The 12648-nt window shown below is 39.8% G+C and overlaps 1 protein-coding gene across 4 annotated transcripts in view; it reads left to right on the plus strand.

Annotated features, from left to right (window-relative positions):
* The window catches only part of MID1 (midline 1), a 351287-nt gene that overhangs the window by 317867 nt on the left and 20772 nt on the right, over positions 1–12648 (plus strand). For 3 of the 4 annotated variants that reach the window (XM_050963694.1, XM_050963693.1, XM_050963695.1), the window contains 2 exons: positions 3292–3419; positions 6784–6927. In XM_050963694.1, the coding sequence (XP_050819651.1) occupies positions 3292–3419; positions 6784–6927 (272 nt within the window). Of the gene's footprint in view, positions 1–3291; positions 3420–6783; positions 6928–10123; positions 10305–12648 lie in introns of those variants that run through there. The other variant, XM_050963696.1, reaches the window with a different exon arrangement.

A 12648-nucleotide genomic window follows, 5' to 3' on the forward strand; every position in this document is an offset into this window, starting at 1 on the left:
CCTCAGAGCTTTCTTTACTTCATCTCTTATATAAACCAGTGGCATACACTGGTGTTGGGAGTAGATTTGGAATGTCAGTTTATTCCTGAATTAAAAATTAAGCCCAGGTCCTACAAAGACTATTACATGTCCTTAACTTTACATATTCCGAGTTAGTCCCATTGACGTCAGTGGATCTATACACTATGTGTAAATTTTACCAGATGTAATAGAATTCTCAGCCATGGAACCTAAATTTGATTTGGCTGTGTTAGACCCACTTTTGGTGTTTACTTTATAGGCCAATTTCTGTCACCTTTACTTATGGTGAATTGTATTTTACCCCATGAGCAGTCCCTTTGAAGTTAATGGGACCACTCCCTAGCAAAGTACAATTCAACATGAGTAAGGGTGTGGGAATTTGTCCACTTCTCAATATTCTAGAGAATTAATCTTTGGGCAGAAATATTTGCAGATACAATACATTTTCAGTGAATGTTAGAATATTCACAGAAAATCCATTTTGAACTCAAAAACCTTAATATATTTGCACCAGACAAGTAATTGCAAGAGTTTCACTCATCCAGTCAGAGAACAGTAATAACACCATGTGACAAGTGTGTTCAGTCAAAATTAATCAATGCTCTTGCATATTATAGACCTGTACCTATGACAAAATGTTCGTGAATAGAGCTGGTTGGAAATCTTCTCACAAAACATTTTCATTGGAAAATGCAAGTTCATCAAACCAGAAATTACTTGTGAAATTTCACCAAATCATAGTCAATGTTCCAGTGGAACCCTGCTTGGTTCCCTGCCAGCTTGCCTGATTGGCTGCTGGGGAGCCCTGTGGTGCAGACTGCTCCAGTGCCGAGGACCCCAGGCTTCCAGGGTCCATGGCTCTGCGGAAGGCCCATCATGTAGACTGCTCCTGGGCTTGGGACTCAAAGGCTTCCAGACTCCCTTGACAACTGGGTCCCCGGGTTGCTCAGTTTCTGAATAGGCAATCCTGGAGCAAGCCAGCCTGGGAGTCTGGAAGGCCTGGGGTCCCTGACCCCAGGATAATCCACATGGCAGGGCTGCCGTGGAACCACAGATCCTGGGGAACCCTTGCAGCTGCTAAGTGAAATTGACATTCTTGTGAGTTTCACCACTGCTAATAGCTAATAGCAATAGCAAGAATGTCAGTTGTAGTCAGCAGCCCTCACTCTGGGGAGTATATTTTGTTTTAGAAACACCATGTGTCGGTGTTTCCAAAAGAAAATGTAGGGATGGGTTTCTGAATCAGAACGAAACCACATTTCAAAACGTTAAAATTTCTCATGAGCCAGAAATCTGAGTTTAGGCCAGCTCTACTTGTGAACGCTCTGCGGACCAATGAATAATTTCAAATAAGAATAAATCCAAGAAAATCATAAACTGCTCACAGACAATTTACAAAATGGAGGAAGAGGCTAAATTTGTTCAATAAATTATTCACCACAAATGATTCTCTCAGCTCCAGTGATGTGTAAAATGTTGCTTGCTGCTAGAGTGTGCATGCAGTCACCTCTACAGGGCCCTGAGCTCCAGTGGCTAAAACTGATTTCTTAAAGTTATATACACTGCATTTTTTCATGCACATATTTCAAAAGGAATGCAGTATAAAATTCTCTGCTGTGGGCACAGTGGGAAACCATGCTTACCACAGGAGTTTTTAGTTAGTGGGTTATTCATCCTATTAATGAAATCCACTTCCTTTACATAAAGCCTTAGTAATCAGATGCTATATGAGTGAAGTGCTGGAGAGAGAGCTGGGGGAGGTGAAATCTACTTCTGAACCAGAAGGACATAGGTCTACATCATGCCATTTGCTCATTAAATCATGGGGCACAGAAGCCACCTAAAACGGATGCCATTACATGCATAATACCATCATTAGTCCAGCCTATGCAGGGCCAGGGTAGAGACCTTTTCCGTATAGGGTGTGTGGAGACACTCAGGAGCAGTTGCTGTGTTCACAAATGCACCTCTGTTCTTCTCAGCAACCCCCGTGTGGGGCTTCTGGTACAGAAGGCCAGGTACAAAAATTTTGACCAAACCTAATGTAATATAAGGTCCAAAAGAAATCAGTGAGTCTTTTTTTTTCCTTTAGGGATAGAAACATTAAGTTTCAGAAAACCATTCTTAAAATCCTGGTGAGATGGATGATCTAACTCATTTTTAATCCATTCCCATTGTACTTTTCCAAAGACCATGAGAAGCAAAAAAGATTCGTGAAAATTAAAATCCTGAGGAATAGGAGGTCAGACTTTAATCTCTTGAGCCAGGTCTGCGGTGAAATTTTCTGTTATGGGAAAAGGGTTCATCTGAGCAATGAAAATATTTTTATCTGTGCCTCATGAATGACAGACAAATGCAACTGATTGAAAGTTATATAGCTGCCTCCAGATTGACACAATTAGCTGTTCCCTGCTGTAATAGCAGGAAGCTGAATCTGTTTGCTCAAATAGATGAGAATTCTCTCCTGAATTTTCTGTAAACATCACAATCCACTTACACTCCTGGTTCCCGCTGACATGTCTTTTAGATATCAGCCTGAAAAGTTCCAAATGCCACATCTATCTTAGACCTAATTTTCCTGAAAAAGCTTGTCTACAGATGCATGACATTTACTGGAAAAATAAATACAATTTTTGATGTGAGCTAGCAAGAAAGCATTTCAGGTTTGAAAAAACATTATTCTGCATGTTCATTTTACAACAAAAAGGCTAAGCATTTCAAGAGAAAACATTCTGACGTCTGTTTGTTTAATTTTCACGCTGCACTTTTTGAAGCTAAAAATTATGTAACTTGTTTAACAACTGAGGGAGGTGTGACCGTCTGAACTAAAACCACAGTTTCTGAGACAGATGTGCGAAGGAGTGCCTGGAGCCGGAAGCTGCTTAACAAGGCAGTGGTTGAGAGAGATCCAGCATCTGTTCAGGGCTGTTTAATACACAGCAGAAGCAAATAAAAATATTTCTAAGAAGAATTTTGTTCAACAGGAGAAGGAAAAAACCCTGCTTTTCCATTTTTTAAAACCTATTCATGTTTGATTGTAGTTTTGTTAACATTGTACGGTAAAATAGTTCAACATAGCAAAATGGGAGGCGGCCATGTAATGGCCTGACCCTGCGGAGTTTGCTTACAGAAGTAAGAACTACAGGTTAGGGCACTAAATCAATATGTTTTTTAAAATGGTTGTAAAAATGTGACAATTTGGGGTTGATGATTCTGATGATTAGGAGATGAATGTGAAAACTACTGCATCCTTGTGTTTTTCCATTATAGGGTCTCCATGGCTACTGCATCCTCCCAGGTGTTAATCCCTGAAATTAATCTCAATGATACTTTCGATACTTTTGCGCTTGATTTTACCAGGGAGAAAAAATTGCTGGAATGCCTCGATTATCTTACAGGTATTTTTTTAAATGATTAATTCACTTATAAAATAGTATGGCCAGGATTGTCACTGTCCCATCCCCTTGAGACTCCCTGCATGCATTACCCGTAACACAGGGGGAAGGGAAGGGAGTGAGGGACAAGAGTAAGGAGTAGATGTGGTCTTGCCTCTGTCCCCTCTTCCTTGCCCAGTGCTCTGGCCAGCACGGTTAAGTGGACATGGAGGGGGAAATAAATTGAGCCCAGTACATGATGTGCACTGATTCCCTTCACATTGGAGCAATGAGGAAGTAGGGACTGTATCCTAGCTCAGAATCATAATTTGTTCCCTGTTCTACCCCTGAGCCAGTGCTGCTGTGCACTGCCTTGTGTTCAAGGCAGATTACTGTTGCTGTTCAAGGCAGTTTAGCCATATATTAGTAACCAGAAGCAATTCTAATAACCAGCACTAAGGAATCAGCAATGAGAAAAGTCTTTGTGTATCAACACATACAGTACATTTCACCCATGAAGTACCTGAAGACGCTGACAGTGTTCAGGGTTGTATAATGTGTGGCATCTTTTTTCACTGCTATATGTGTTGATCCTATGGTTTTTACTTTCTCAAAGATTCCATTAAGTTAAATGGGTATTTTGCCTGAGTAAATCTGCAAGATTAGGCCCTTCCAAACAGATTGCGTTATCTACAATCACAGAATATTTAGTCATTCACAAAGAAAAACAGATTGCTGAAATCAAGACTGTTCTCTTTTTGGTGCCAGAATTAGAATAATTCGTTTCAGTTTAATTAATTGAAAACAGAAAAAACATGGCAGCAACTCTAATTTTGGACAGCCTGTAAGCAGCCAACACTAAGAGTGAGAATGTGGAAATCTAAAACACACAGCATTGTTCAAAGAGCACTTAAAAATTCAGTTTTGATGGGATTTCACAAGGACATGCCATACTCCACCAGAGAAGGCATCCCAGTATTAATTCTGTCCCAGTTGGGATGCCAGCATTCAGTTACCCCCTTCCTCAAATTCAACCCACAATAGATCAGACTTCAGTTCTGTGAAATGACACACACTCAGGTTTGGGGGAACAACATAATAGGTCTGTTTATCTAGCATTTTCATTATTTGGCTATCCAGTCAAGAATGACCTACCTACCCATGTCTTTACCAGATTAGTCTTTCATACTGATAAATAATGTGTGGCTCAAATTGCAAAATACAAACAGGAAATCCAAAGTGTCTGAGCTCAAAATACAGTCTACCTAGATTTCTCGTATCTCATACATGAGTATTGAAATAAAGAAATTATGTATACGTCAGTAGTCCTATATGCTTGGCTATTCTGTGTTATAATTTGAAACCTTCAGGGCCAGAATTTATTTCCTTTCCTCATTATGAGTAGTATCTTAGCTGATGAGGAGTTTCACTGAAAACAATAGAGCTATTTTTTGGAATAAAGTTCTATTCTCAATGATGAAATGTTGCAGAATCTAGCCCTTTATAAGCAATTTCTATTCTATTGTGTTTCCTCACTCATGATGTTCTGAAATAGTTAATTTTTTAAAAGATAAATTGGTACTTGGATTACTAATTAAAGAAAATTTCCCCTTTTACATTTACTACTGGTGAATAAACAACTTATAAAGATGTATCTGTTTCATTGCTTTATAGACCAAAAGCCCTAGGGGCTACAGGTCCAAGGATGAATTTTGCATTCAGACATCTAAATTTATTTGAAAGATGTGGAAAGCTTCTTTCAGACAAGGAACTCCCCTCATATCTTGAGGAATTCCATGTATACTATTGTAGTCTAGCTGGTTCATGAAATAAGTAATGCTCCGGAAACATCACCCATATTCTAGTTTCAGGGAAGGCTAGGTACACAGCAGGAGCATCAGATAAAATCCTCCCACTCTGTCTCAAATCCTCCCTATTCTGTGATTTTAGAGCAGGAATATCTGTACTCTTCAGTTGGAACCCCTGTGCATGCACAAAAAGAGAAAATTCACACTGGTGTTTTCAAAGGGGATGAAGGGAATTAGGCACTCAATCCCTGTTAAAATTCAATGGGAATTGGCTGCCTCAATCTCTTAGGCGCCTCCTCCCTTAGGTTTTATAATAGTTACCATTTAACCATCCATTATAATAACTATCATCTTCCCTTAAAGTATTATTAATTATTTGTGCTATGGTACTGCCTAGAAGCCTCAACTGGGATTGGGATCCTATTGTACTAGGCATGTAAGAAAACAAAAGCACAAGCATTTCAGTTTATTACAGTCTCACAAAATTGGATCCCCCAGCCTAGATACAAAGATCAGTTTATTTTCTTTTAATCAGATCTTTCTAAACTGAAGGAACGACACTATATGGAGGAGGAAGAATAGGATGCAACAGAGTTTAAAAAAAATCTCCAGTAAGTTATTCTGATAGAAAGTCAGGTCTTTCTAAAAGCCATGAATGTCAACCTCTAATATTTCAAAGAGAACTCAGGGTAGCAACACTGCAATAGACTCTCTCACAATATATTGTCAGTTAATATACACTATCTAAATTGCAGCAGTATCCCTTTCCGAGAATTGTTTTCTCTTTCTTTTGCTTATATTCCCATTCTGGAATGAATGGTCTTATTTTAGCTGATTTTCATCCTTTTTTGTTAATGCCCATATGTCCCAAGGGTTCCTCAGTTTTGAAAAAAATGCGCTGACGAGCTTCTGTGCTACAATATTTAGAGTAGCACAAATCATGGTCACAGTTGAGCATTTCCTCTCAGTTGCCTCTTTTACATCGATGAAAAATGCTGTTTGGAACAAAGTCTCTCTCTTTAATCCTTGCATAACACATAAAATAGAAGCTTTAAAATATAAACATATTTAATAGCGAAATACAATTGAAAAATGTTATGTTAAAATAAATGACAGTCTGAGAACTGCCAGCAAAAAACATGTGTAGTCCATTTTTCATTTACTTTTAATTCAGGTGCAATTGGGTCATTTTTGTACTACCTTCTCTGTGAGTCATTAGTACCACTGACCTCATTGGGGCTATTCATATTAAAGCTACTTAGATGTGAAAGGATTTTTAAGATCTGCCCCCAGGGATGGTGGGAATTTTATGACAGGAATTCCTGGAAAGTGATTTTTAAACTATCCATCTAAGGGCCACATCATCTGTTTTTAAGAAGTTCCCATTGATGTTAGCAAGAAGTTGGCATCCTGAGGGCCCTTCCAACCCTACACTTCTAAGTTCTGCCTAAAAATCTATGGTACAGTATGGCCATAAAATCCCATCTAAAATTTGCCCATTACTCTCAGATGTGAAAGGGAAAGTACCCTACTAAATCAGTCAGCTTCTTTCCCTAACAGTAGTTCTTGTTTTTTCACAGCTCCTAACCCTCCAACCATTAGAGAAGAGCTCTGTACAGCTTCTTATGACACAATCACTGTCCACTGGACCTCAGATGATGAATTCAGTGTGGTCTCATATGAGCTGCAATATACCATCTTTACTGGACAAGCTAATGTAGTTAGTAAGTATAAATCTTCTCATTTTCAGTTCTGTTTAATTGTGAGTTTCAGCAAATTACATGCCTTCAAATACAAATATATACAGAAGTCAAGAAGAAAGGGGAAAAAAACATAATTCCTAGACATTTTTATTGCTCTGTTTCTATATTTAAAGTCCAATGACTATAATGATTTTAAGGATTTTCAAATTCAAAACTTGTGTCGCTTGAATTCCTTGTATGTGTACGTTTGCTATTGTAGTAGGAGTGGGAGTGCTAGGAGTGTAGTAGGGTGGGAGTTTAAAAACCAATAATAGATTCCTAATGGTACAAATACAATTCATCTCATAAGAGCTAAGCAGTGTTCATAACTTTTTAGACTATTTGTATGATTTTAAGTGAGTTTAAAATGTATGCACTGTAGTTATAAATTCTGAGCAGTGGTATTGCCAGTATAAGCAAAGCTAGATGGCCAGGGCCAGATATTCTAAAACACTTAGCACTCGATATCTCCCATTGAAACATTTATGGTGAGAATTTCAAAAGAACTCATTACCCAGTAAAACTGTACTCATTTGAAAATCTGATTTCTTTAAGTTAAGGCCTCGATCTGCGAAAACATTTCAGTATGTGCTTAACTTTAAGCAAGTCATGCTATTGACTTAAAGGAGGTTATTCATGTGCTTGAAGGTAAGATTTGGTCAAAGACTATTCAAGTGCTTATGTTCAAAAGCACCTATGTGACTAAGGAGCCTACTTTCAAAAGTGGCTAAGTCTCACTGACTTTCAGTTAGACCCATGCTCCTAAGTCACTTAGGTTCTTTTGAAAAAAAATTACTCTTAGGGATAAAAATAAAGGTTTTTCCTACCAACTTCCATTGTCTGTAGGGCTACAGAAAGTAGGGATTCGTTTCAGTGTGAAGCTTCTCTCAGTGTATTAAAGTCAAAGGGAGTAAACATCAATGGGAAAAAACTGTTGACGTGGTGATTTTATTTGACTCAGTTTTTATAATTACACTAACCCTTGCATTGTCCTGTATAACTTATAGTAGAACATTTTCCTTTGCCTTGATACTCAGAGTTTTATGAAAGACCAAATTTGACTTCTTGTGCCTTATGGGCTAACTTGTTTCTAGGCAACTATTCAACCAGTAATGAACCCCCTATTTTTTGTTACTGTAAATTACTAAAATAGGTCCAAATCCACAAAGATACTTAGGTACTTAAAGCCCAAATTTTTGGAAGAGGAAGCTGCCTGCCTTATACCTGTAGTCCAGTGATTCGGGGACTTGCCCAGGATGAGATAAACCCGGGTTCAAGCGCCCTACCCTCTATTGAAGAGAAGGACTGTGAACAGGTTCTCCCACGTCTCTAGGGAGTGTCCTAGGCACTGAACTATAGTGGCAGTTTCTCTCTCTGACCCAGTGCGTATTGAATTATTTATACAGAATGGAATGGCTTCAACAAGAGTGACCGAGAAAGCCCCATGTCAGAATAACCCATAGTTCAGAGTTTAGGGCATTCATCTGAGAGGTGGGAGACCCCAGAGTGAATCCCTTCTCCCCTTCAGACAGGATAGAAAATTGAACAGGGGTCTCCCACATCCCAGGTGAGTACTGTAATTGCGCGGCTAAATGGCAGCGGTGAAAGTAACTTAAAGGACTTACCGGTGCGCCAAAGTCCTGAGCGGGGGGCGTGACCTCAACCGGAAGAGGCGGGGCCTCAACCAGAAGAGGCGCAGCCTTTAAATCAGGATTAAAAGGCCCTGGGTTAGGCAGCAGGAGCCCTGGGCCCTTTAAAGCACTGCCCGAGCCCAGTTGCCTGAGCCCTAGGGTAGGCGGCAGGGCTCGGGCAGCACTTTAAAGGACTCCTGGCAGTGGCAAGAGCCCTGGGCCCTTTAAAGCGCTGCCCGAGCCTGGCTGCTGGAGCCCCAGGAGGCTCCAGCTGCTGCAGAGAGCCCCGGGCCCTTTAGAGCACCAGCCTGAGGAAGCCAATGTGGTCCATCACAGCATACCGGCCCTTGCCGGTACGCCGTACCGAACTGTACCGGCTTACTTTCACCTCTGTCTTTCTTTTCCTGTTTGTTTTGTGTGGAGTGTGGCAGGCACCTAAGCTGCCTGACTCCACGAAAGGGGGTTCTGGCTGTGGATCACAAGCAGAGAGAGTTGCTTCACTGCAGCCTGGATTTAGGCACCAATCTCTGTGAGAGGGGTGGAGCATAGGACACACCTCTGTCATCGGCATCTCCCATTGGCTAGCATAGGCTGCTCCTCACCTAACAAGCTGGCTTTTGTGTGTTCCATTCTTAGGCACCTCTCTCTCCCCATCCATGTTATAGAGATCACAGGTGCCTAACTCTGGCTTTGTGGGGTCCTGTGATTTTTTCCCCATCTGTATAATCAAAATAATAATACCAGGCTGATTAACTGAGAGGATGAATAGTCATAAATGCTTTGAGATGCTTTGATGAAAGTTAGTACTGTGTCTATGTGCAATTCCTGCTGTTAATACCTGGAAAGAGATGTGGACTAAACACTGGCTTGTTAAGCCTGAGATCTAATCCAGGTTCTAGCACTGATGCCTGTGGCCATGGTCAAGCGCCACACGCTCACCACCTTAGTTCCTGTGTCTTTAAAATGAGGTGAGCGGGTACTATCCCCTCTAAATGGTTTGTCTGAGGATTACTTAGCTGGAGGCTGCAAAGTGGTCTGAAGATGAGTGCTCTCACAGGATAAAGCATCATTTTGTAAATAGGAATGCTGGAATATTGAAAGCACATGCTTGTCAAATACTTGAGTGAACCCTGCATTTAGTATTTCACTTGTATGCTTAATTCTTGTCAACAGCCTCTAAATTCTTAATAGAGCTGAGCAGAAAGGCCAAGTAAACTTCAGTATACACTTGTACACCCTGGTTAACTGCAATAAAGGCTTCAGAGTACTCCAAAGGAATTAGAGCAAGGCAGACAACAGAAAGAAAAGATTCTCTGATTAATCACTAACAAGCAGACAGAACTGTGCAACAATGCAATGTGCTGCTTATTCTCTGACCCATTTTCATACATGGTATTACGCCTGACAGAAGGCATATTGTGGGGTAAAGAGAACATGTCAGCTGCAGAACATTAGGGGTGGGTTTGATGTCAAATGTAAATGATGGCAGAAGTGATTGCAATTTCTGCACCTTTGTAATCTGAGACTTTCTGTGCCTTATTTACTAGTGAATAAACAACAAAGTATCTCCTTTTAAGACTATGTTATAGGCCTCACATGTGAAGGTGAGAGCTTTGATCTGCCAAACAAGTATTAATGGGGTTTTGGTATTGTAATATGGTAATTTTTTGGAATTGCAGTGTGAAATGCTCAGTGTATGCTATGAAATTGAATTGTCGCACTTGCTATTTTCCATACTTAATAACATTAAAGCATCAAATAAAAATTAATGAATCAAGTAAACGTCTTCAGAGGGCTATTTACAAAATGTATTTTATATATTTCAAACAAATGAAGATATGTTTTGGCAATATGTTTGGACCTAATTATCCTATTTCACCAGTTTTACATCATTGCAACTCCACTGACTTCAGTGGACTTCCTCTCTTGATTTATACTGGCTGAAATCAGAATCAGTCCCGTGTTCTCTGAAGAAACTGATTTCCCAAAATGTTTATGGCTTCTTCGGGTCTCTCTCAAGAGTGAAAAATGGGTGGCTGTTTCTTTTAATTTTACTTTCATCTGTAAGCCATGGAAGTTTTATTTTAAGTCATAAAAAAATGTATAAACATTGTTTTACTTCTTGTAAAGCTTCCTTTTTTCTCTCTGAGATAAAGTCCTGTACCTCATAGTGGAGATGCCATTTCCTTCTTACAAATACCAATTCCAAGGGGAGAGAATCCCTACAAACCTGCCCTGATTTCTTTGATGTAAACCTCTATAACATGATTCGGTCCAACTTCCAACCATACTCAGAGATTTGTGCACCAGCCTCCTGTTTTTACCCAGAGTGCTCCTGAGAGGGTTTTTTTTCCTTCATGTAGATCATACTCTTTGTCCTGTAGTGGAGTTGAATCTTCCTGGTTTTATACTTGACTTTCCAAGAATGCAGTTGGAATACTGAAGTGTTAACCTCTTGAATTTTGAAATAAATGGTATATTCAATGGAACCCTCTTACAGTGAATTATTTTTCCCAGCACAGTTTAGTATAAGTGGAAGTGCACTGTTGCTGGGTTTGCAGTCTTCACATTGCAATGTACTAAAACAAATTATTCTATTTTAATATAATGGAGTTCCAGTAAAAGGTGGTTTCCCTATATTTACATACTGCCGCATAGTAAAAGGCGTTCTTCACTTTTTCCCTACCTGTCCCCAAACAATGCATGCAGTGGCTGCTGTTGCTGCAGGTTACCTCCTAGATAGAGTCTATGCATTTCTATCCATGAATTAGTCAGGAGAAAGTAGCTAGAGTACTGTATCAGGCCAATATGCTTCTTTCCTCAGAGGCTATGTGCATTACTTTGGATACATACCCACACACTCTACTTATGTAAGTTGCTATTTTGGAATACATTTCTTAGAACTGCATAGCCAGATTTGCTGCACTTTCCTGTCTTTGCTACATTTCCCTCAGCAAAAGCATACGTTATGAAGAGATTATTATGAGTTCAGCAAGAAAAACAAACCTAAGCTTTACTGATGCATTTTGTGTCCAACATAATAAATTATAATATCTTTTATTAACTGATAAATTTGAAGGTTAAAATTTGATCCAGGCCCTATATAATCCAGGAAAGATTATTTCCAAATGCGGCCAAATTGCTTGGCTACCAAAGACCTGGCAGCACTGTTTCTATAACAGTGTAGACCTTTAAATTAAGCAACTTTTTATTACAGTAGTTATTCTCAGAGCTAATATTGTCTGAGGAGCTGTTTGCACATTAGCATCTCTGAGAAGTAGCTGATCATCTAATCGAAATACTGTAAATGCCTTTTTATAATTCCTGTGTACTTGTACTACTTGCTTTGCATGCAGTATAATTTTTTTATCCCTTTTAAATCATGTGAAACATAAATCATGTAAAAAACCTAGTACTTTTTTAACATAATAGAATTGCTTTAGTACACTACAGTAAAGGTCAGCTTTTAACTCTTCGTCTTCACTTTATGCAACGCAATGTGTTTTTGAACAGCACTCATGCCTCTCTCTCTAAGACCAAATACAGGAGGCAAGGGATTAATTCTATTACGCCTGGTCATTGAGAGAATCAGGCCTGTTATATATATTTAAAGATACAGTATAAGGTGAAAATCTACCCTGAGTTACATGGCTATAACCCCCATGACTTCCGTCATAGAGGAGGATCACTCCTATCCCACAAAGAGAGAGGACAGATGGCCCTGTGGTTAATGTACTGGACTGGAACTCAAGAGATCTGTATTCAGTTCTTAGCCCAGTCATAGACTTTCCATGTGACTTTGGTTATCTTAGGTCCCCTTCTGTAAAATGGGGATATGATGGGTTGGATCACAGAAACCCCCCTGGGAGCTGCCAACTGATGTGCCAGGACTACCTCTGCTCCTGTTTTCCCTGCCAGCTCAGGACTCCAGCACTCTGTCTTGCTGAGCCAGACACTCCCGTCTGCTCCAACAAAGACCCAGGGTCTGAATTACTTGCCCCAAAACTGCAGGTTTACCTGAAAGCAGCTAACAGAAGAGTGCTTGTCTTTAATACCCATGGGGTCTAAACCC

The sequence above is a fragment of the Gopherus flavomarginatus genome, chromosome 1, assembly GCF_025201925.1.
Source record: "Gopherus flavomarginatus isolate rGopFla2 chromosome 1, rGopFla2.mat.asm, whole genome shotgun sequence".
NCBI classification, from domain to species: domain Eukaryota; kingdom Metazoa; phylum Chordata; order Testudines; family Testudinidae; genus Gopherus; species Gopherus flavomarginatus.